General features: G+C 39.7%; 1 protein-coding gene across 2 annotated transcripts in view; it reads right to left on the bottom strand.

Annotated features, from left to right (window-relative positions):
* Positions 1 to 6,715: 6,715 nt before the first annotated feature.
* Positions 6,716 to 21,823, bottom strand: part of EGF (epidermal growth factor) — a 57,176-nt gene continuing 42,068 nt past the window's right edge. The window contains exons 20-25 of one of the 2 annotated variants that reach the window (XM_040065693.2): positions 21,427 to 21,546; positions 19,308 to 19,458; positions 16,628 to 16,792; positions 13,769 to 13,871; positions 10,727 to 10,829; positions 6,716 to 9,256 (exon numbers count right to left, since the gene is read on the bottom strand). In XM_040065693.2, the coding sequence (XP_039921627.1) occupies positions 9,033 to 9,256; positions 10,727 to 10,829; positions 13,769 to 13,871; positions 16,628 to 16,792; positions 19,308 to 19,458; positions 21,427 to 21,546 (866 nt within the window). In that variant the 3' untranslated portion in view covers positions 6,716 to 9,032. The remainder of the gene's footprint in view (positions 9,257 to 10,726; positions 10,830 to 13,768; positions 13,872 to 16,627; positions 16,793 to 19,307; positions 19,459 to 21,426; positions 21,547 to 21,823) is intronic. The other variant, XM_040065695.2, reaches the window with a different exon arrangement.

Genomic DNA, 21,823 nt, shown 5'->3' with positions numbered 1-21,823 from the left:
GTCAATGTTACAAAGCAGGCACATTTGAAGTCAAGCTTTAAATCTAAGTTCTATCTGAAAATGGTTTATTACTTTTTAAGATTCTGTTTAAATTAGTTTAATGCTTCCATTCTCTAAAACCTCATTAGGGATTTTGCCAATAAAATACAATCACAATTGAGAACAAAAATAATCTTTTTTTAATGTAAATCTATTCTAAATAATTTTGTTCATGCGTGAATCAAAAACCTATAAACGGAAAGAAAATAAATGAGTCTGATGCACATAAATGAAGTGCTGGAAATAATGTTGGACAAAGAGTTTTGACTGCACCATTTAATGATTTTCAGTTGATCAGCTTTTCTAGTGAATAAATGATCTTTCATTTATGGCATTTTTGTAAGTGTTCTACAATATATCTGATATTCTGTCATTCATTTCAGTCCTTGTTCTTGAGGTTTTCTCTGCTCCTACAGCTAAGTCATGCTGTCAGCTACAAGTTTGGTTAAAATTTGGGCCCCAAAACCTTTCCCAAGAAAATAAATGGAGTATCTAAGTGTAGTTGAACCTTCAAAGGTTCCTTTCAGCTGTGATGCTACACATTCACATAACTCTTCTCTGAAGCTTAGCCATACTCTTGTGATCTGCAAAGTTCTGCAAGAAATAACCTCTCAGAAAAGCTTGAAGGGGCCAAAAAAAAAAAAAAAGAAAACACCCTGCAACCTCCCCCTCCCCCCCCCCCCGAGCATCTCATACTCTGCAGGACTTGAGCTGGGACTGGAAATCTTGCAGAGAATTAGCCAGCCTCTCGATTTTTGCAATATTGATTATCGGTGTTTATCAAGAGGGAGATGCTACCTCAAGCTCGCTGTCACTTCTCAATCCAGCAGCCAAGAAGGCAAATCGTAGACTCGCTATTATTTTTACCTCTTAGAGTTTTAAAGAAATACATATCATACTGCTCAGGGTCCCGGTAGTTGGACGTCGCTTTCCTCTAACATCTGAAACACTAAAGCACATCACTGCTGTGCCCCTTTCACCTGATAGGACTGAAAGTATGAAGTTACACATTTAAACTAACTTACAGTGTGGTAATGTAAAGATAGAAACACACAAACACACAGAAGAGCCTCAAAACATTGTACTAGAAATGGTAGTTTCACAAATGTAGATAACAGGAGAGACCTGCAAAGAAGAGTTTACATTAATTTATGCCACATGAGATATGATCTAAGTTTGTCTCAGGAAAGGCGGTTCTGATTAACCACTGCCTTTGACTACTGTTTCTTCATCCCCTCTGTCTCTTTGAGAGCACTTACAGAATAAATAAACTCTTATTTAATTTTTATGATGAGGAGATTCAAATCCTGCCAGCCACTGCCATTTGTTTCCAGTCCTCGTGGACATTTGTTTAGCTTTTACGTTTTTGAAGAAGCAGGCTGTGGATGCCTGTTATCTGTGCACAGCATGCAGGATAAATGCAAATATTTAGTGGTGTACCAAATATGAGCCTTTGATTTTGCAGATGGGAAGCAGAGGAATATTACCCGAGTTACTAAGCCATCTAAATGCAAGGCCGAATGACCTGTAACAGAACAATAGGTGGTGAAAAAAAAGTAACAAAAACCAAACCAGAAGAAAAAATACACATTAAACTGGAAAAAGGTGAAATGTGAAATCTAGCCCTTTTCTATAAACACATGTGGAAAGAATAACACCTAGCCTTTTTTATTCTTGGCTTCCCCCCGCCACCTCCTTTACATTCCAAGAGAAGATCTGCCAACTTTTGGCCGTATCCGTTTCTCTTCCCTTGTTTGCCAGTATTAGTGCACTCTAGCCCACATTCTTTCCTAAGACTTCAAAATGAGTCAGTTGTCATTTGTCCAACAGTTGAAGGGCCCAGCCGCCCTTCCCTCCTTTGCTTGGAGCAGGCTGGGTGGTTCACAGGCGTGCACCCACCCTGGCAAACCCACGTGGGTTTGGTGGGACCTCTGACTGAAGAGACTCCTGAACCAGACTTCACAGTGCATTCCTTGTGTTGCTGAGGATCCAAAGGCCTTGCACCGATACATCCAAACGCTTCTGATGCTCCCTTTGTCCTAAAGTACACACTGAGGTAAACATACCTGTGCTTTGCTTGTTAAAGCTGCTCATGCAGGGCTTCAGGACTTCTGTAAAATGTTTCTAAAATCTTAGATCTGGATCTGCTTACATATATAAACAGAGGGTGAGTTCACCTCTATGCTACAATTTAACACAGTTTGAACGTTTGAGTCAGGTTCTAAGTCTCTAAACAAAGGGCTAGGTTTTCACCAAGGGAGAATAATTAACATAATTAAAAATCAAAATATTGACTAGGTTAGGGTGTACCGTACTCTCTACTTGCACACAATAATGTGAGAAGGGGGTAAGATTCAAATCTGATGAAAAATGTGCCAACACAACATGGTCAAGGTTGCATCCACTTCAAACAGGGGTTAGTATGTCCCTGGAGATGAAAGAAATATAAATCTCAATCAGTTTGATTCCAAGTCCACTGATTTGAACATTAGCTTTGTTTTTAAGAGTAACCCTTCTGTTGGGATTTCTTTCAAAGATTAAAAAACGAACCATCATACCAAGAGCTATTACAACATAGGCAACCATTCTTGTGTCCTGTTTTGTCTCCCTCCCTCTCCCACCCTTCCCCTGTCCTTCTTCCTCTCTCTTCCTCTCTCTCTCTCCCTCCTTCCATGTATGTTTTTCTTCTCGTGGAGAGGAAGTTTGCGAGGTCCTGCTGAGTTGTTTGCCTGATGTCATCCCATGAGCAGTGGAGCCAGGAACAGAGCCAGGAGCTCCTGGGTGCTCACAATCCCTCTCTAAGGTAGCAGTATCCTCAGCCACACAGCCCTGGGATTGCATTTTGAGGAAACATATGAGATGCAGAAGAAGAGTAGAGAACCACTGGCTGGACGAAGAATTTAGGTTTGGTTTATTTCTATATTCAGCCACAAGGCAAGCTCCGGATCCAACTGCCTCAGCTCTGGGATCAAGGTTTCCTCTCTGTTATGAAAGTGGGCTCAGAGTGTGTGTTTTGATGTACTTCCTACAATTTGTACAGATTGTTAGGTATGAGAAAAGAGAAAAGAACTATGATGATTACAACATATAATAAGCAATAAGGGGTGTTTTGTTATATATCCCTGTCTGCTGAAGGTGGTGTTTAGCACATTTCTGTGCTTAGGCCAACAGAACTCTCTTAGAGGTAAAAAACCATTGTATAGTGATTAAAGACACTGACAACTCCCAAAAAATTGACAGTTAGTACCATGTTTAGGATCTCATGTAAGAGATCTTGCAGAGAAGAGTGTTACTTAAAACTAACTGCTGTTGACCATTGCAGAAATGAGGAAAGATACTATAATCTTATGCAATCCCAGTTTTGGTCTGTTCCCTTGACCTGGATTAACCTTTTTCCTTTTATCTGTATTTTAATTCCAAACACCTCACTTAAATGCAACTGTATCCAGGTCGCTGCTAAAAGCTTTAATGAGCAACACTAAGGTCAGCGGAAATGTTTGAACTTTATTATTATTTCATACAAATGCTGTGGGGATCCTTGAATCCCCCATAGTTATTAGTTCTTTTGGTCTCCAGTGAGATGTTCAGCATGTGGCTGTATTTAGTTTATAGATTTCTTTTTTTAAATGGTTGTCTTTCAAGAGCCATTTAAAATACACATTTCTTCTTCTTAACTTACAGGCACACACACTGAACAAAGGCCGCATGGAACTGGGTCCAGCTTTCTTTTGTAAAGAAGTAAACAGCAAAACAGTCTTTATAATCTTAGTGTAAATTTTCTATTTCTTTCTTCAGTGAAGAAATTATAAATTTATACATAGCATACTTCCACTACTTTTACTACATTATGATTAACTACTGTTAATAGACTCATGAAATATCAACTGTGCATCCTTTCTATTTATTAGATCACAATCAAATATATTATTTTGTGCAATAATTAACAATTTTGTGCAATATTAACAAAGATCATGTTCTTTTAGGCGTGCACACTTTTTTGTAGACTGAATGCAGCACATAAAACTTGTTGTCTTTAATCAATAGAGATCCCAGAGCAGCTAATTATTCTATAAATTATTAAGTATTCTTTTCATTTTTTGCATCCTACTAATACCTAGGGAACTTATTACTGGACCAGGACTCCAGCTGTTCTATTTCCAATATCTGCTCACATAAAAGTAATTCCCTTACATGGTGTCTTTTGCCTTTCTTTTATAACAAATCCAAATTGGTTTGGATAAAGACCACATGGGTGAGGTCAATATTGCAACATGGACTGAAAAATGTCTTTCAGACAGGATCCCAAAACCCACAATGAGCATACAATGAGGGTCAGGGTACCCTCAGGGACAGATTACGGATAACACAGACAAGACTGTCTGTGAACTGAAGCTCCAGCAATGTATGTGGTATAAAATCAGATACTTGGAAAGGTAACAGTGTCATGCAGTAGAGTGTGAGCAAAAACTATTCTAGGACTCAGATATTCTTAGAACTACTCTTGGAGACTATATCCTAACTTCTTACCTGGAAAACAGACAGCTGCCAGACTGTCTTGGTCTATGAATCGTAAATATAACCAGCTTCAGCTTGCACCCAATAGGATGGAAGAGCCATGACCATCGTCTCCAAAGAGAAAGTGAGCAAGGAGAAGGCATTTTGGTTGTAACACCTACAAGTGTTTACCTTGAGGAGGAAGAGGTGACAGTGGCCGCAGACCCACTACAAAAGGAGTTCTGTGTCTTTGTACATGATTATTGCAGCAGTTGCCTCAAAAGTCAAGTTCCAAAGTCTTGGAGTCGCAGGGTATTAAGGATCCCTAGGTCTGGTTAAAAGAGACTAAGGCTTTTCACGGGTCTGAACCTAGTCCGCCTCGATACTGAGGAGTGCCTGAAAGTTAATCTCATGATGAATGGTCTTCACAAAGCTAGCTGGTTCTGGTCCACATCAAAACTGGCATTAAAAAGCAGTCTCAATAAAAGATCAGAGAAACATAAGCCAAATTAGGCTATCACCCCTGCAGATTGTGTTTGGGGTGCATTCCTGGCTCTGGGGGAGGCTTCTAATGCCACTAACTTCTTTCCTTTTCACATGCACAGAGATAAAGATGGCCAGTTATCAGAGAGTGAAGCAATAACACCAAGTGTGTCCTGAAGACTAATGGAACTCTGTAGGCATCACCCTGAAATAACATGAGATAAAATTACTCTTAATATGATAAAAACACGATATATATTGAGAAGGCATGGGCTTCTTCTAATTAATCCCATTCTGAATAACTTTCCACTTTTTCCATAGAATTCATAGATTTTTGTTGTTGTTGGGGGGGGGGGGGGGGCAGGGGGGGCTGGGGCAGGTGGAGGGAGGAAGGTTTTCATTCTGAAAGAGATCATCTAGGTAAAAAATTTTTGCCTGAACAGATGAAACTCCGTAAAACTGCAAGTGACTGAAAAAGGGATGTAAAAGTAGATGTGTCATGCAGTTCTATGACTAGGAGCAATTGAATCCCCTGTGTCCCTTATGACTGAGCATGAATCATTCCTCACTTGCTTACAATGAAAATATATCTTTAGAGGATTGAAATGTTAATTTCAATAAAGTAAAGATTTACTGAACTAAACAAAGTCACTTTGCTCCCTTAAAATGGCCCATGGTTTTCTCACTTTGGACTTACCATGCTTTTCTACCAATATGCTTCTAAATTCCTCTTTTACAACTTAATAAAACATGAGATAATTTCATTTTTAAAATTCAGAGTAGACCAGCAGGATTTAAGATCAATACTAAGATCGTTACATACACAGAAATTCTAACAATTTGAAAAACCTTTTTTTGATGAAGGAAGTTTAGCAAAAAAAATTGAGCAACCTCCAGGATTCAACTATTTTACTTCAACTGACCTGCATGTAAAGCCTGAAATGAACATACTGGCAACCAATTCGAAAACATATTCTGAAGCCATGGATAGTATTTCTGGGTGAATAAGTAACAGCACTCCTAAGAGTCATTTAAATGTGAACAAAAAAGATTACGTGGATTTTATTGGTTTATGGGAAGATATAAATAAAATATAAATGAAAACTTACCGTATAGGTGGGATCAACATGCGAGCTGCAGCAGATAATCCTCATTAGTACAGATTCTCTGGGCAGAGAACAAGAAACCCATGATACCTGCACATGTTGCACCAACACGTTTTAGACTGTGGCTGTATGAAACCAGTGAAGCTTTCAACTCAGCTGACATGGGTCAACTGAAACCAGAATTGTGCACTCTCTTCTCTTAAAACGAGAGGGACTCCAGGGATTTTTGTCTGGGTGTTTTTGTTGTTTGTTTTTTTTGTTGTTTGTTTGGTTTTTTGTTTGGTTTTTTTGTTTTGGTTTGGTTTTTGTTTTTTTCATTTTTATTTTATAAATCGGTGTCTTTATAAACATACAAATAAACCAAATATATTATATTTGTATTTGAAGTATCATTTCAAGTTCTTACACTAAAGATTATTTTGAGTTTAGAGCTGAGTTTAGGAAACATTTAAAACTCCAAATATTCTCATTACAAAAACATATAATCTTGGTTTCCCTATCTTATTCTATAAAGAATACTATCAAATTTAAAATCAGATCCTTGGAAGGAAAGCAAAGTAAACAAACAAAAAAATCATGATAGAATAGCAAAATTATTTTTAAGGACTCTGAAACATCTTTATTCAGTCAAGATTCAAAGTTACAAATCTTTATTTCTTTTGACTGGGGAAAATTCCAATGAAATGTTGACTGTCATTTGACACAACACTTTCATTTCAAACACACAAACACTTCGCCAGAGGAACTTGAAGTGTAGGGATCAAAGTCTTTTTACTGGGTAATTCTTATGGGAATAAAATACTCTTTTGAGCTGGGCCCTTTAGACATGGACTCTCTTAACATTAAGATACAGAAGATCAGTAACTGAAAGACCAGGGAATCCAAACTAGATGCATTGAACAATGTTAGTGAAATTAAACAATACCGAACTTAAAATCAAATCTACCAAATCTTAATGATTCAACACCATTGTTTTCTGCTCCTGAACAAGTTTAGTATGCCAACACCTCTCAACCATTTCTCTTTCTGTGGAAGTACCCTTGTTACCATTCACACAAGAGAATAAGTCTTCACTGATAACAGTTTCCACTAAGCTCAGGAAATGCATATTTTACAAGTTTGTTCTGAATCCAGAATTGATGTATTTAGAAAACAGACTTAACAATTCAAAACCAGCAGCAAAAATCTCTTTAGAAGTTAAATAAGTGACAACCCTCTACAAAACCAGCATCACAATTTTTGTAACTCTGACGACTTGGACTCTTGGTTCTTACAGTTTCACCAACATAAAACAAAACTGACTTCACAAAGTTACTCCAATATGGAACTATTTTGGATAAGAAGAGCTTTTCAATACTCTTTCCCATCTTGGCCTACAGAGCTGGTTAAAAAAAAACCAACAACAAAACAGAACAACAAAAAAAAACCACTCCGTACCTTTCTGGCAGGATTCAAAAAGAAAAGCAGAATAGTAAACACACAAATTAGTAACATTTGCCTCTATTATTCATCTTATGAATTACAAGGAACATTCGTGGTGGGCACTGTAGCAGAATTTAAAGGTTACAACAGCAGGCTTCAAACAGAAGACTGAGAGACCTCCTACAAATAATAAGATCATTATTAGTAATTTAGCTGATGGCCAGGTATCTTCCAAAACATTCTGAAAACAGCCTCAGGAAGTCAAGACAAGTTGGTGAAAATCACTTGATATCACAGAAACACAGAATACTCTGAGATGGAAGGGACCCACAAGGATTATCAAGTTCAACTCTTAAGTGAAAGGCCCATACAGGGATTGAACCCACAACCTTGGTGTTATCAGCATCATGCTTTCACCAACTGAGATAATCTCACAATAAACAACTGACCTCACCTCTGCATACAGCAGAGCTTTACGAGCGAGTAAATAACCTGACAGGTGTTAGAAATCCAATAACAAGAAAAATGGGTTCAGTTTTCCAATTGTTCCCTCAGATTTAACAGGCGGCACAAATCAGTTGAATGGAATTCAGTCCAAACTGAGGTGTCTTTTTGTGGTTTTGTCCCACTCCTGTTCTTTTGGAACAGCAATTGGCTGGACTTCCATCCTCACACTGAGTCCTATATAATGAACCAGGTTCTGGTGTCAGGCACACCGCTGTAAGACAAGGACAGCCTCAGCACATGCCTCTCTGCAGGGCTGAAAGCAGACACAAACCCACTTCCTCAGACCAGAAAAAACCCTGTTATGCTCTGAAGGACCAGTGTAGACTGGGGGAAAAAAAAAATGGAGGAATCACCTTCCCTTCAAATGCTGCCCATCATTAATAACATGTGCCTCCAGAACACAAAACCTGAGAAATGCAAGATCCTATTTGGTGCTTGCTAGACACAGGAACATCTCAGGTGAAATCCAAGAAGTTGCACTGGTCTGTCAGCAGCACTGGGGAGAGGCACATAACATCCATTAAAAAAAAAATTAATGGTAAAATCCATTTAGAACTAGTTTTTCTGCATTATCCTCCATTTCTGTTTATCTGCAGCTGTCCTTGTGTCCCATTTTCTAGGCAGTTTCTAGACTGTGTGTGTCTAAAGATCACTACTTGCAATAAGCTCCCTTAGAAAATACTTTTCACTGATAAATCACCCACTTGACTATCTTCCTCTCAGTGACCTTCTAGCAGGCAGTTAATGAAGTTAGCAGCAGTGATACTTATAGAGTACTCATTGCCAACACATTGCTCACAGTAATTCTCCAAAGCAGAGATGACAGGGAAGGAGTGGCAAGGACTTCTCTGTTTTGTTCTGAATAATGGCGGGCTTCTTCCTAAAGCAGATTTTAATTAAAAAAATGAGTCTTGCTTCAGTGCTTGTCAGTTCCCATCCTTTGGTGACTTCCTCCTTTTCCCATTCAAACGCGGACTGCTTCTAGTCTGGCTGCATCAGCAAGCTGGCTGGGGCAAGACTGCAAGGCTCCCTTTCTGTCGGGGGGCTGGGGTGGGTGCTCCAGGGAGCCTGGGGGGGGCCCTTCGCAGCTCCCGGGGACTGAGGCGATTTCTCACCAACAGGACCCTCCTTTCGGTGGCCTTGCTCTTTCTCCTCTTCTGCCAAAGTCTCTGTTGCTTTGTCACGTGTTACAGGCTCTTCTTCCTCTGGAGAAAATGGGTATGTGTTACTGAAAGCCATGTGGAAAGATTCACGGCAGCTAACTAAAAGAAACGTAGCGGCAGCTTTTAGAGAAGAAAGCTATAAAAGAATGCACAGAATCAGGTTCAATACCAACGCATGACAAAGGAACAAAAAGAAGGCAAAGTCAAGAATTTGCTTCAGATTTCAAGAAATTACTTGTCATAGGCTAAATTCATGGGTTTCTCCTTCAATGCATAATGGAGAAAGCCAGGCCAAGGCTACCTGCCTGGAAAAATTAAAGTCTCTGCTTCAAAGTCAAAAGATCTCAGAATTATTCACTGGCATGGCATAAGAACTTTCTTTAACATGTTAAAACAAACAAACAAACAAACAAACAAACCCAAAACAAACCAGATTATTTACTGATCTCATTGTCTAAAAGGGTGAAACCACTTCTGCTAAAACTTTCAGGAAAAAATCAGACACCTGTCATGGGAAATTTCTAATCCAATAGCTGCATCTGATAAAGCTGTAAATGAAAACAGAGTCTCCTAATGGGAAACATCAGTCTTCCTTTGCTGGACAGTAAGCTTCCACACATGTTCCCAGTATTAGTGCACCTAAATAAACATGAGGCACATTTTCTATTGATGAATAAAGTGATTACTCAACATATGTCTAAGGACAGGACTGGCAATTTCAAAAATCTTGCAAGATGCCTGCATGTTTGTATCCTCAAACATTTGTATTTGCATATTTCTTAGCGGCTGAGGCAAACTGCCTCCTCTAGTAATTTCTGCAGTTAGGAAGTATACATGGTAAAAAAATCAAATGTCTAAGGGTATTAGTCTTTCACCATCAGTTCTCACCATCTGAGCAATTAAGAGATCCAGTTGCCACCCAAAATGCAGAATTTCCTAAAATGCAGGGTGGTTCAGCTGGTAATTTGACGGCCATGGAAGCCCGTTCTGTGCTTCTGTGTCAGCTGCTGCCTTTGGACCAGCAATGAGGGGTGCATCTCCTCCATTCATCTCACCTCTGTTTAAGCACCAAACCCTTGTCAACAGTCAAACACCTTGTTTAACACAAAAAGCAAAACTGCAGTTGGGGTGAAACCTGGACTCCTCACACCTTACCCGTTATCTTGCCTGAACAAATAAGGACTATCAAAATGTACTGTTCCATGGATATCCCTTCCCCAACAATATGATGGGCATAACTTCATTTGCAAAGATCTGAAGGTCTACATCAATTCAAACATCTGATATTATTCTATCACAAGAAGCCTCTGGCTTGTTCTGTGTGAAAGCACTGGTGTAGTGTAGGTTCTCAAGACTAATTTGCCAAATGAAGGACTGAATGGTGTCTTCACATCAATACAAACATGGGTTCTGCCAGAAATAAAGTCTGGATTTCCCTGTATCCTCTAGCAGCCACTGTTCCTGCTGGTGCAAGGTGAGGAGAGATCTAATAAGGAAGGGCATCCTACTCACCAGATTCTGAGGGACAGGCAGGATGAGGATCTGCTGTCTCACACTCAATTAGATCAACTGCTTTAGTCTCCAGAGAACTGCTACCCTCCTTAAAAACCGCAAACTGCAAATACATACAATATGCACAAAATATGCAGAGCCCAAATTAAGAAAAAATGAATTAGTTTTCTGAAACCCAAGAGGCCAACTAAAAGGGCCACACACACCAACCACAGAGCAGGGAAAAAGGTCATCCTGGCTTCTGGGATGACATTTCCCCTGTAGGTTATTAAACATTTGAGTTGATGACAGCCCCAGTCTTTCTTTGGAAAGCGCACAGTCTCAGTCCAGCTAAGAACTACCAACCCTCTTGCTTTGCAAATCAACATTTCCAATGGCAAAGTTCATGAAAAGCAACTCACTCCATAGTACTGAGGACCATTTTTAAAGTATTAAAAATATCTGCAGGATAACTGTGTCAAACACAGGCAAGGCAGCAAGCCTCCCTTCCTGACTCTCAACATCTCCTGCAGGATGCAGTTCCATCACACCACAGTGACAGTGTAAGTCAGAAGATGAGGCCCTCTGGGTAAATATGCTGAAAGGACCAGGGGGAAAACAGGAAAAAACAGTGGTAGAGGAAAGCAGTGTGAAGCACTGTGATGAAATCGTGCACAGGGAAAATGAAAAACCAGTAAAGGGGGGAGGTTTAAAGACCAGAGACAGAGAAGAAGAGAAAACATCTGTAAATAAGATGTTCCAACAAAAGGAATGACAGATTCAGGGGTCCAGGTAGATAACTGGTGGATTTCTGTGGATAGAATACACATGCAGCAGGTGCACCTGTTTATGTATCAGTTCATTTATGTAAAATCTGTGCTGTTACAGCTGCTAACCCACATGTGACTGACCCCAGGTGGATATTCAGCTACACACAGTTCTGCAAAATATATTTGACTCTGCAAAGCAAAATACTTGGTGGATGAAAAATCTCAGAAGAGCATCAAAATCCAGGCACATGCAGAAGTTTACCAAGGCTTATGTATCAGTAGGACTAACGTGGCCTGGCATATGGAACTCTAATATGAATGTCAAAAAAATATGCAGGCATACCCTCAGCTAAATTCACCCTCAGCTAATTGCACCCTTGCCTGGCAGAAAAGAAGTAATGGGAGAAGTGAGTGATGCTTGGTCAATTAGTAGGTATAGTTTCAGTATCTTGATACCTAACTTTGGATGTCTGTGATGGCACAAAATCTTGTTATCCTCTACATCAACCTAGACAGGCAAGAACAAGCAAGTCTTTGCACTCTCCCTCACTCTCATCAGCCTCATGAATAAGTAGTGGCAGCGAGGACTACCAAATGAGTGAAATTCATGAGCTCCTTACAGTTACTGCATACACAAGATACAGTCCCAATATGAAGTCCTTTGTTAAGATCATTAATGTTGTGTAGATCAAAAGTACCCCAAAACCTTAAAAGTTGAACAGCTATAGTTTTCTGTCCCTGATGTAGCATAACTTTTTTTTTTTTTTTAAACATAAAATTTTCCAGTAACCTACTTGAGGTGAATAGCACAAATGAACAACTTCCCACAGCTTTTTGGCTACTCTAGATGTTCAAACCTGAGTGCATGCATGCGTGAAGACCTGGTGAACTTAACAATCAGTGGCTACATCAGCACAGAGAAAATCACGCGCTTGAAACCACAGCAATCCATTACTGTGTAAGCACCAGTAATTAGCAAAGGGTCAGTGATTTCCTCTTCCAGTGTGCAACAAACCATTGCAATAAATTACTTTATTAATGTATTCAATGTCTCCTGGTGCATAGAGAAATGTAGCACAAATGTATAATAGATGTAAAAGCTTGATTTGTTTTTGTTGGTCCAGTTCATTGCTTAGCTGTTTAGTTACCTTATATATAGCAAAAATGTCAGTGGTGACCAGCATTAACTGCAGGGTCAGCAGGAGGTGGGGACAGAGCTGATGGGCTGTGGGCTTCCTAAAGCACCACTCCCAGGCGGTGAACTGTTCTCAATCCCAACAAATATTTCTGCTTTTCTCAACCTCAGGTATTTTACAAACTATGGATTTTGCTTCTGCTGTGAACAAATTATGGCATTGCCATGATTCAGCTCATTTGCTGGCCGACACCTGAAGGAAAGGTGCTGATAATAAAATGTGCATAAGAGTGTGCAATTGACCTGCTAAGGAACAATATGCCATAACCAGGGTCGAGTCTATTCAGTACTGCCAACATGTGTTTGACAGTGTACTTCAGTGGCTACCCACTCACAGTTCCTGCTAGGCACTCCCACTAAATCATTTGCGAGGCCATTCTAAGAGTCTCAGACTGAGCACAGAAGTAGCCACAGATGCCAGGTTTGTCACTTGACAACTTCAAGTTCCAACTGTAATCACCCGGCAGTGTAATGTTATTCTAATGCCAGTCAGAATCAGGCCCTTAAGCCAGATTTTATGGGGCTAAATACAGCTTCAAAAATGACAACAGCCACAGGCCTGTACAACCAGACTGTGTCGACATTCTTACCTACACCAGTGTAAAATTGGAACTTTATATACCCTATCAAGCTGCCTGATAAAATCCTGGTTGTTTTTCTTTACAAGGCAGCAGCTTCTAATACAAGACATTTAATTTCATCAAGCCTCAAAATAGAGTTCAACATCTCATGTAGCCACACAATACTTGGCTTCCAAGGCGGCTTTTTTACAGAGGGCATACTTTCCTGTGAAAATAACTGTGTGATATGCCATGTCATCACATTGCCATTTCCTCAATTTAGAACACAGTTCCCCAACTGTTGTGTTCAAAGCTAACAATAACACTGGCTAATGGTTGCAATACATCCAGGCAGCTGTGAACTTTGAGGGATAACAATGAGGTAAGATGAACTAGGGTTCACAGCAAAGCACTTGATGACTCTAGCAGTTATTTAATGTATTTAAGATGTGAATTATTTGATGGATAATCTCAAGTGGATCCCTAACACTCTTTGATCCTTCCTGAATCCCTCTCCACTCCACATTAACATAGTTACCAGAGACTTGTTGCCAGTAGGTGTTACGCTCTCATTGTCAGCGCGGCTGCCGGCGGCTCTCATCGCTTCTGCACTGAGATTCTTCTTATACAAATTCTGACTTCTGCAACAGAACAAAAGCTGAAGCAAATTATTTTGCTTTGAGAGGAACAGATGCTGCTTTTTTCATGCCTTATTCTATCAGCATTCACAGAAGGACATATATTTTGTTTTCTCTCACTGGTTTGTGTCTTGCTATCCATTTCCACACAGTGCTTAAAACAAACAGCTTGTCAGAAAAAGAAGACAGTAAGAAGTGTACAAAGAAGTGTTCAAATGTGTCATCTGTAAAGGGTCATTCATTAGAATGAACAATAGGTCTCACAATTTTAACTAAACCCTTCCATTTTCTTACATTATTCTATCTATAATATATCTTACAAAGATTTGTTTCAGCCAATGCAATGGAGAGTGTTTGTGGGTGAAGCTCAGAAATAAAAATCTGACAATTTTTGTATGCTATTGGTAGCTACAATTATGAAAGTCACTTTTGTATTCATCTGCCTCATTTACGCAAAACAACAGTTTCAGAAGTTGCTATGAAGAAAACAAACTAAAAGTTTCAAAAAGTTTGGAAATAAGATCTTTCAGGAAAAATTCATGACCCACAGAATTGGCTTTAGGGAAAAAGCTAAGAGTACAATCTGGAGCTGGAAAAGATATGAATAATCAGCTCTAAGAGGCTGGTTCCATAAATTCAAAGACTCTTACTTTTGCAGTTAAACAGCAATCACTCGTAAGGCAGTATTAAAAGCCTGTATAGGCCCAAAAAATTTTCATTTTCCTTCTCTTGGGATCTAATTCAGTACATCTTCATTCACTTTACATATACATTTTTTCTCTTCTAAGCATCAGCTAACAAAATTAATATTATAGTCTTCAAATTCCAGAAGTCTGAGGTTATAACATCTTTTTACTTGATCTATTTTAAATATAATTTAGTAGATATTTACCAAAGAAAATAGAAATTTTCCTTTTACATAATAACTTTCCTTTTATTTCTGCATAGCTTTTATATACCAACTGAGAAAGGTCACAAGGCATAATTATCATATATTGCTCTCTTCATGAAAATACAACGTAAATAAATGTTGCTTTGTGTGGCCTTGGCCAGTTGAAGTGGAATAATTGTTGGTGTTAAATCTATGATTCAGGTTTGGGTTTTTTGTGGAAAAGGGTTGTTTCCTTGCTTCTCAAGGAAGATAAGAAACCTGCCATACTATACATTCAGACTGTGTAAACCTAACATTGGAATAACACAGCGTTCTTCAGCAGACAACAGTCATTGAACAAGCTAACACAATACTTCAGCACGCTTGGCCTTCAGTTCCCACATTTTCAAATTGGCAGGTGTAGCCCTCTAGCTTCATTTCCTTCAATTAAAAGAAGATAGACATCTCCATTTTGCAGGGGAAGGAAGAGGACTATTAGAGACTTAATCGGTACATATTGAAATACAGTAGACTATCTGAAAAACTGGTACAGCAATTTCAACCCAAATACTGGCTCCCAGACTCCACTTAAATAGGGATTTTAGATCAGTGGTTTAATTTTGATCTAGTTGTACTAGTAATTGCTGCAGCTCAAATTCAGTCAAGTGTGTAATTGAAAACCTGTTGTTGTGATAAATAGTTACATTGATCAAAAGCATTTGGCAAGAAAGAAACATAAATCTGGGAGAAATTACAAAAAAGAGAGGAAGGGAAGGAATTTAATGCCTTCATACCTTTAAACAAATCATGTTCTATTTTTCATAAGAGAATGTATGAAATACATGAGAAATACAAGAATCTCAAAAAATTTCTGTTCTTTATGTATCCACTGATCAAAATCTGAACTCCGGGTTATGAGAAAAAAACAGGCTGCACTTGGTTTTAATTCTGGACCATTATGACTAATTAATAGAAAATAAAAAATATTGCAGCTTCCCTACTTTTATGGACTAAATATGCCGAGAACCATTAAATAAGAATGAAAAATATTAGCTTACATAGTTAAATTCTTTTGTACCTTAACTTTTCATGTCTAGGACAGTCTAATTTTAAAAGTGACCTAGACCATAAACAAAAATCCTGCATTTAAATCAGCTGCTGAGAACAGCTGTCTGCCAAGGTCATGGACAAAACACTCTAGCTTAAATGCTTAATACTTTCCAGTCTAAGGGACACCGATGACATTTAATTTCACATCAGACTGAGTTCTTAAATAGTGACCATTGGAATTCTTTTTGCCACAAGAAGAATCCCAAATCTGTACAATTCATTACAGCCATGGAAAATGCCAGGGAGTTCTTTTACAACAGATGTGCTTAGACTCACTTCCCTGATTTTACTCTCTCTCTACTGCCAGGAAAACTGTTTCCATGTTCACTGCTGGAAGCATCACTCTCTAAGTTTGCCTTGGGAAGGTTAGTAGGCTGCTCTTCTCAGTGACAAAGACATTTTCAGGTGGAATTCTACACTGAATGGGAAACAAAAACCAACTCATTGAACAACTGGCAGAGAAGAGCCAACCCCTACCATGACAGTTTCAGACATCTAGAGCTGGGAAGGGAAACCCAGGAAGAAGTAAATGGCATGCTCCTGAGCTCTAATAAGGTCTACTCTTCTTCCCTCCAGACATGTTTGTTTACTTACACCAACGTGAGTTCTGCAGACAAGAAACATGCCAGAGCTTCCTGTATTATACATAGATCCAGCTACTGAAAAGCAAAAGACCAGGAATTCCCATCATCTGAGGAACAGCTAACGTTCTCAGCCACAAGCACTCTGTGAAAGCAGCAGCAGCAGCAGCATCTCAGGCCGTGTTTGGCGGCAGTACCTGTGGCAGTAGGCAGCCAGGAGGCCCAGCAGCAGCAGCAGGGCCAGCGCGGCGGCGCACGCGGTGATGGCGATGTTCCGCGCCTTCGCCCTCCCGGCGCTCTGCTGCTCCCACCACTCCAGGTCGCTGAACTGGCAGCGCTCCCCCACGTAGCCCGTCACACAGCTGCCAAGGAAAGAGGGCACACGCTGCAGAGAGTGGCAGGGCACAGCCCCAGACCGCCACAGCAGCCACCTTGCGCATCGATTCGCCATTGAGCACCACTACAGAGACATCTGGTAGGGTTTAGCGGTGGGGAAGACAAAATTATTTTAAAGGAATGTAAACCTGTAGAATCCAGTATTAAAATAATTTTTTTTTTTGGCACTGTTGGTTTTTTTTTTACTGGTATTGAGTCGCCTATGGAATTATACAGGAAAGTTGTTATTACCAGATTCCTATGGGCAAAAAGTAGAAGAAAAAATTCTCTTAAATCCTGCAAATCCTGCTGTGTGATTAGTGTTTCCCTAGGATTTTCCATTTAACTTTTTTCAGCAGCAAGCTTCCCTTTCTTTAAAGTAGGCAGTACAGGAGTGACTCATATTTTCAGAGTGACTTGATTAAGAGAATCATATTTTAATCTGAATCTTTACTTTAAAATTAGAGATAAATGAAAGTGTTTAAAAAATCCCATGCATAAGGTTTAGAAATATCTTCAAAACTTACTTTCAATATAAGCTTTTTCTGTAGGCAGTTTTTGTTTGGCTGATTTTACCATTGTAAAACACAATTCAGAAATATCGTTTCGATGCATGAAATCCTCAAATCAAAATTACTAGAAAGTGAGAAATACATCAAAAATAATCCCAGCCTAGTTTTACTATGTAAGGCAAGACACACAAATAATAAATGGAAAAAATGAAAAGTTTACTCAGTTCGTAACAAGCCCTCAGCAATGTAAGCTCAACTCATCACAATTCTAATTGGTCTAATTTTACTCAAGTCCAAGGGCTAGTCAAATGAGAAAAAGAAGCAGGATTTGACTTGCAGAAGCTTTTACCTAATGTCATGAAAACGTTATATCAGCATTCATTATTATGTCAGGCACAAGCACTCTCATTCTGTTACAATTGAGAATGCATGTGAGCTGGAAGGCAGAAAAAATGCTAATTTTTTAATGTTTTTAATGTTAACGAATTTCAAACATGCCGGCAGATCTATTTTCTATTGTAAGATCTTTTATTAATTAAAATACAAATCACATTTGGTATGTGATTTTTGCTGCATAGCGTTTTTCCATTCCTTCCCTTTTGTAGTTAATATATTAGAACCTACACGAATGAATGCTGCCATCTAGTGAGGATTCATCGGGGACAGAATCCAGCAACGCCCACACACGAACCCCAACAGCATGGCTAAGGGTGGTTGCTCTTAAACTTGTCAACTGCTTCCACTGCCAAAACTGGAAAATATGTACATTTGATTTCTCATTCTGCACTAACACCTAACAAATAAAATAATAATAAAAAAAAGTGATCCAATTTTAAAGCTCTTCAGGTAAACCTCCAGACTCGTAAATTTCAAGAGAAGAAACTTCTGAGGTGAAAATAAATAGTTTACTGTGCCTCTAAAAGTTACACTAAAAATTCAAAACAAGTACCAGAGATGACTATGAGCCTGTCTCCTGTGATGTCTTTGCTCAAGGGCTTTGCTGAGCTCAAGAAATCCCCAGCACAAAGCATTGACTTTGTTCCCATACATGTACATCAGACACATTCCTTTCATATTCTTAACAGGTACAGAGGTCTGTAGGCAGTGGAGACCACTCATATTTCAAAACAGGAAAGCCTGAGACACAGAGAGATTTGCCTACCCTGGAACAGCGTCCACCCCCTTCACAGGTCCTTGCTTAACACCTGTGACCCCGGGGGAGCAGGCAGGCATTGGATTTGTCCCTTTGTAAAGATTTTACACTTGATTTTGAAGAAAGATTCTGAGTACAGCTTCAGATATAATCAGGTTACACACTTAAATGCCAGCAGCAAATGTTTTGAAGAAACGATTACCCCATGGGAGTAGGTTGTCACATTGACCAAGCCAAGCCTGACTTCTGGAGAGGTGAGATTCTCCTTGCTTTTATCAGTACCTTCATCTGGGGAACTCAGAATAAGGCTTCACAAAAATATTGACAGGGTTAAAAGTAGGGGAAGTAGGTCTCAATTTTGAGGCCTCATTGCAACTCTACCTGTTTTCAAAAGGGCAGTTATATCCTACCCTTTTCTGCCTTTCTGTATGGAAGATGCTGACACCAGAAGATTGCTCCCTGGCCCCAGTCAGAGAAGACAAGACAAAAGTGTCGTCTTCCATCCCAATGAATGCTACACGTGAACAGCAAGGTCAACAGGGAGGTGCAAGCGACACATATAGGAGAGAGAGCAAGCACCTCTTTCAAGCCATTTCCAAAGTAAAGCATCAAGTGCTTAGGGAACAAATCCAATCCTACTATTACCTGCAATGGGTGTGAATGGAGTGGCCATGCATGGAAAATTACACCGATCACTTACAGGAAAAAGGGGATTCGAATGCTGATGAGTGACATGAGTGATGAACAGATCATTCATGGACATGCCTGCAGTTAACTGAGGGTAGCATTCCAAGAGTGCCATTCTTCAGCAGAGAAAATACAAATTTCTGTACTTACTTGCAGGCATAGTCTTGTAGATCAGAAACATAATTGCACACTCCACCATGGAGGCAGTATGACTCGTACGAAGGAGGACATCCTACAATATCACCTTGCACAACGTTTGTAGTGTGTTCATTGCTGACAGAAGCTGGAGGAACAGTAGATTCTGAAACAGAGGGGTTCACAAGGGCATCTCAAACTTTTGGCCTCATCGGCAAAATAATCTTACGAAAGAGTTCCAGAACTTCAAGGTACTAAACAAAGTAAAAATATCCAATTTCTTTTAATTACTTGTGTTTTACCTATTTTCTTATGTTGTTATCAAATTTATGCAAGCAGAAATTTAGATCAAACTACTAAATATGCCTAATTTTAGATTTACAGTGAAAGACCTACAGTGATTGGCTGAGTTCTGTGTGTTCAGATGTGTGAGCCCAGCTCTGAAGATAAACTGCACCAACTGTCTAGGTGCTTACTCTGAAATGATTTTTGCAACTTACGCAGCTTTGGCATACGGTAAATCTCTACCATGCATAAATTGCCAGAGTGAGAGGTAGAGGTGAAGGGTGACTGTATATCATGCACTTGGATCTCAGACTCAGAGGCTTTCAAAAACAACTTGTCTCTCTTATGAAGATTGTTTCTACTCTACCACCATCCAGTTAATTGCATCTGTGTGTGACAGCAGATCGGATTCTTTACTGTTTCAGGCTAGCTCAGGTACAGATAACAGCATCACTGGGGCTGCAGGGAGCCCTATGGTTCTGCCAAAAGTTCTGCAGCCTGCTCAGAATCACACATGCTGCCACCTGCACACCTATCCAAACTAGCTAGTTTTAGAGGTAGCAGTAATATCTCTGCGCAGCATGGCCACAGTGCAGACATGCCCTTGCTGAAAAGGAGTGTTTTCATGTCTGCTTTGATGCTACAACAAATCTAGAGGTCAGAAGAAAACAGCTCCATGGCGGAGAATTTCCAGCAGCGTAGATTAGCAGAGACACGCCTAGTCATTCTCATACAATTATGGGGTCAGCTCTACGATTCACACCAGTTTATTGCACCATGACCTTCAATGACATTTGGATTTTAAAATTTCATTTGCAGGAGAACTGCCATGGCAAAGAGCCTGAATAGAAAGGGATGAGTGATTATGATGAACCCCAGGTGTGCGTGCATTCAGCAAAGAAAATTTCATCTTGTTAAAAAGAGCTTATTAGGCAAAGAACTAAAACAGCGCGTTAACATCTATAAAGACATGGAATCAGACTGACAGAAGGGACCTAGGAAACATTATTTCCAAGTCATGCATCATTTAAAATCATCATTGCCTGAGTGACGCCTGAAACTACTGAAAGATTAAGAGACTGAAATGGGATTGAGAATTCTGATAGGTGTTCTGTTTAAGAAAGCCATCATTTCCTTGTTTTTTCTGAAGAAACAGCTCTGTGACAATCACACAATGTCCCTCCATCATCAGAAAATCACTCAATCTGGAGTAAAATTCACCCTGACCAAGAGGGCTGACACAGTAAAAGAATGAGTCACTCTCATTTTCAGATAATGCTGCTACCTCACTGAGGTGCTAAATTGAGGGTCAGATAGTCACTAGTGCTGAACCTTTATCAGTTCCCTTCAGTAAACTGGTAATCAGATTTTTCTAAGGAGTTCCAGAGCCCTTTTGAATAATTAATGACTGGAACTGAAAGACAAGCTTATACTGAAGAATCAAATGGCACTTAAGTCATGTGCATTTCCTGTGCTAGCCTTCTGCAAAGTAACAAACGACACAGGGAGTTTGAAAAAATGGCACAGACTGAAATTACCCTCAAAAAATGTTACTTCCAAGGAGCATTTGCTTCTGCTGTTGATTGTAAATTACATTTGATAGATTGGTTGTTACATTTAGACAGTTGAAATTTACATTGAACCTTAATGTAGATATTTCCTAACTAAACTCGGATCTGTTCTCCTTAGTCCACTACAAAACAGCATCCTAAAGGCAATGCTGAATGGTCAAGATTGTCAAGATGTTATCATACAGGGATCCTTTAGTTTCCATATATAAAAATTTGTCCAAGGACACAGCTCTTAATTTAGGGCCCCTTCATTTTATTTGCTCGCTCCATTTACTCACTGCAACCGATGCCAGTTCCAGAAGCATGATCAGCACACGAGCAGGTGAAGTTTCCTTCTGTATTTGTGCAGGTCATGTTCTCTCCACAGGTGTGGGACCCCATCTTGCACTCATCAATATCTGTCACCCAAACAGTCTGCAGTTAGAAGAATGAAATGCCTCAGGGCATCGTTTTAAAGGGCAGCAGTTGCAGCACTGCACTCCCCAGGCAGAGGGGAAAAACACCGAAGACCTCTCCCTCTGCAAATGTGCTTTCATGGAAAGCCTAATTGAAAAGCAACCAGCATGCTTTCTATAGCAAGAGCATGCTGTGCTGCTGCAGAAACTCTCCATGGGGTGGAGGAGGGAAGAGCTTCCCCATGAAATGCAACAAGTACAGCAGAGTGGAAGAGGAGAC

The sequence above is a fragment of the Hirundo rustica genome, chromosome 5 (assembly GCF_015227805.2).
Source record: "Hirundo rustica isolate bHirRus1 chromosome 5, bHirRus1.pri.v3, whole genome shotgun sequence".
NCBI classification, from domain to species: domain Eukaryota; kingdom Metazoa; phylum Chordata; class Aves; order Passeriformes; family Hirundinidae; genus Hirundo; species Hirundo rustica.
This window is presented reverse-complemented; position numbering and strand designations above follow the sequence as displayed.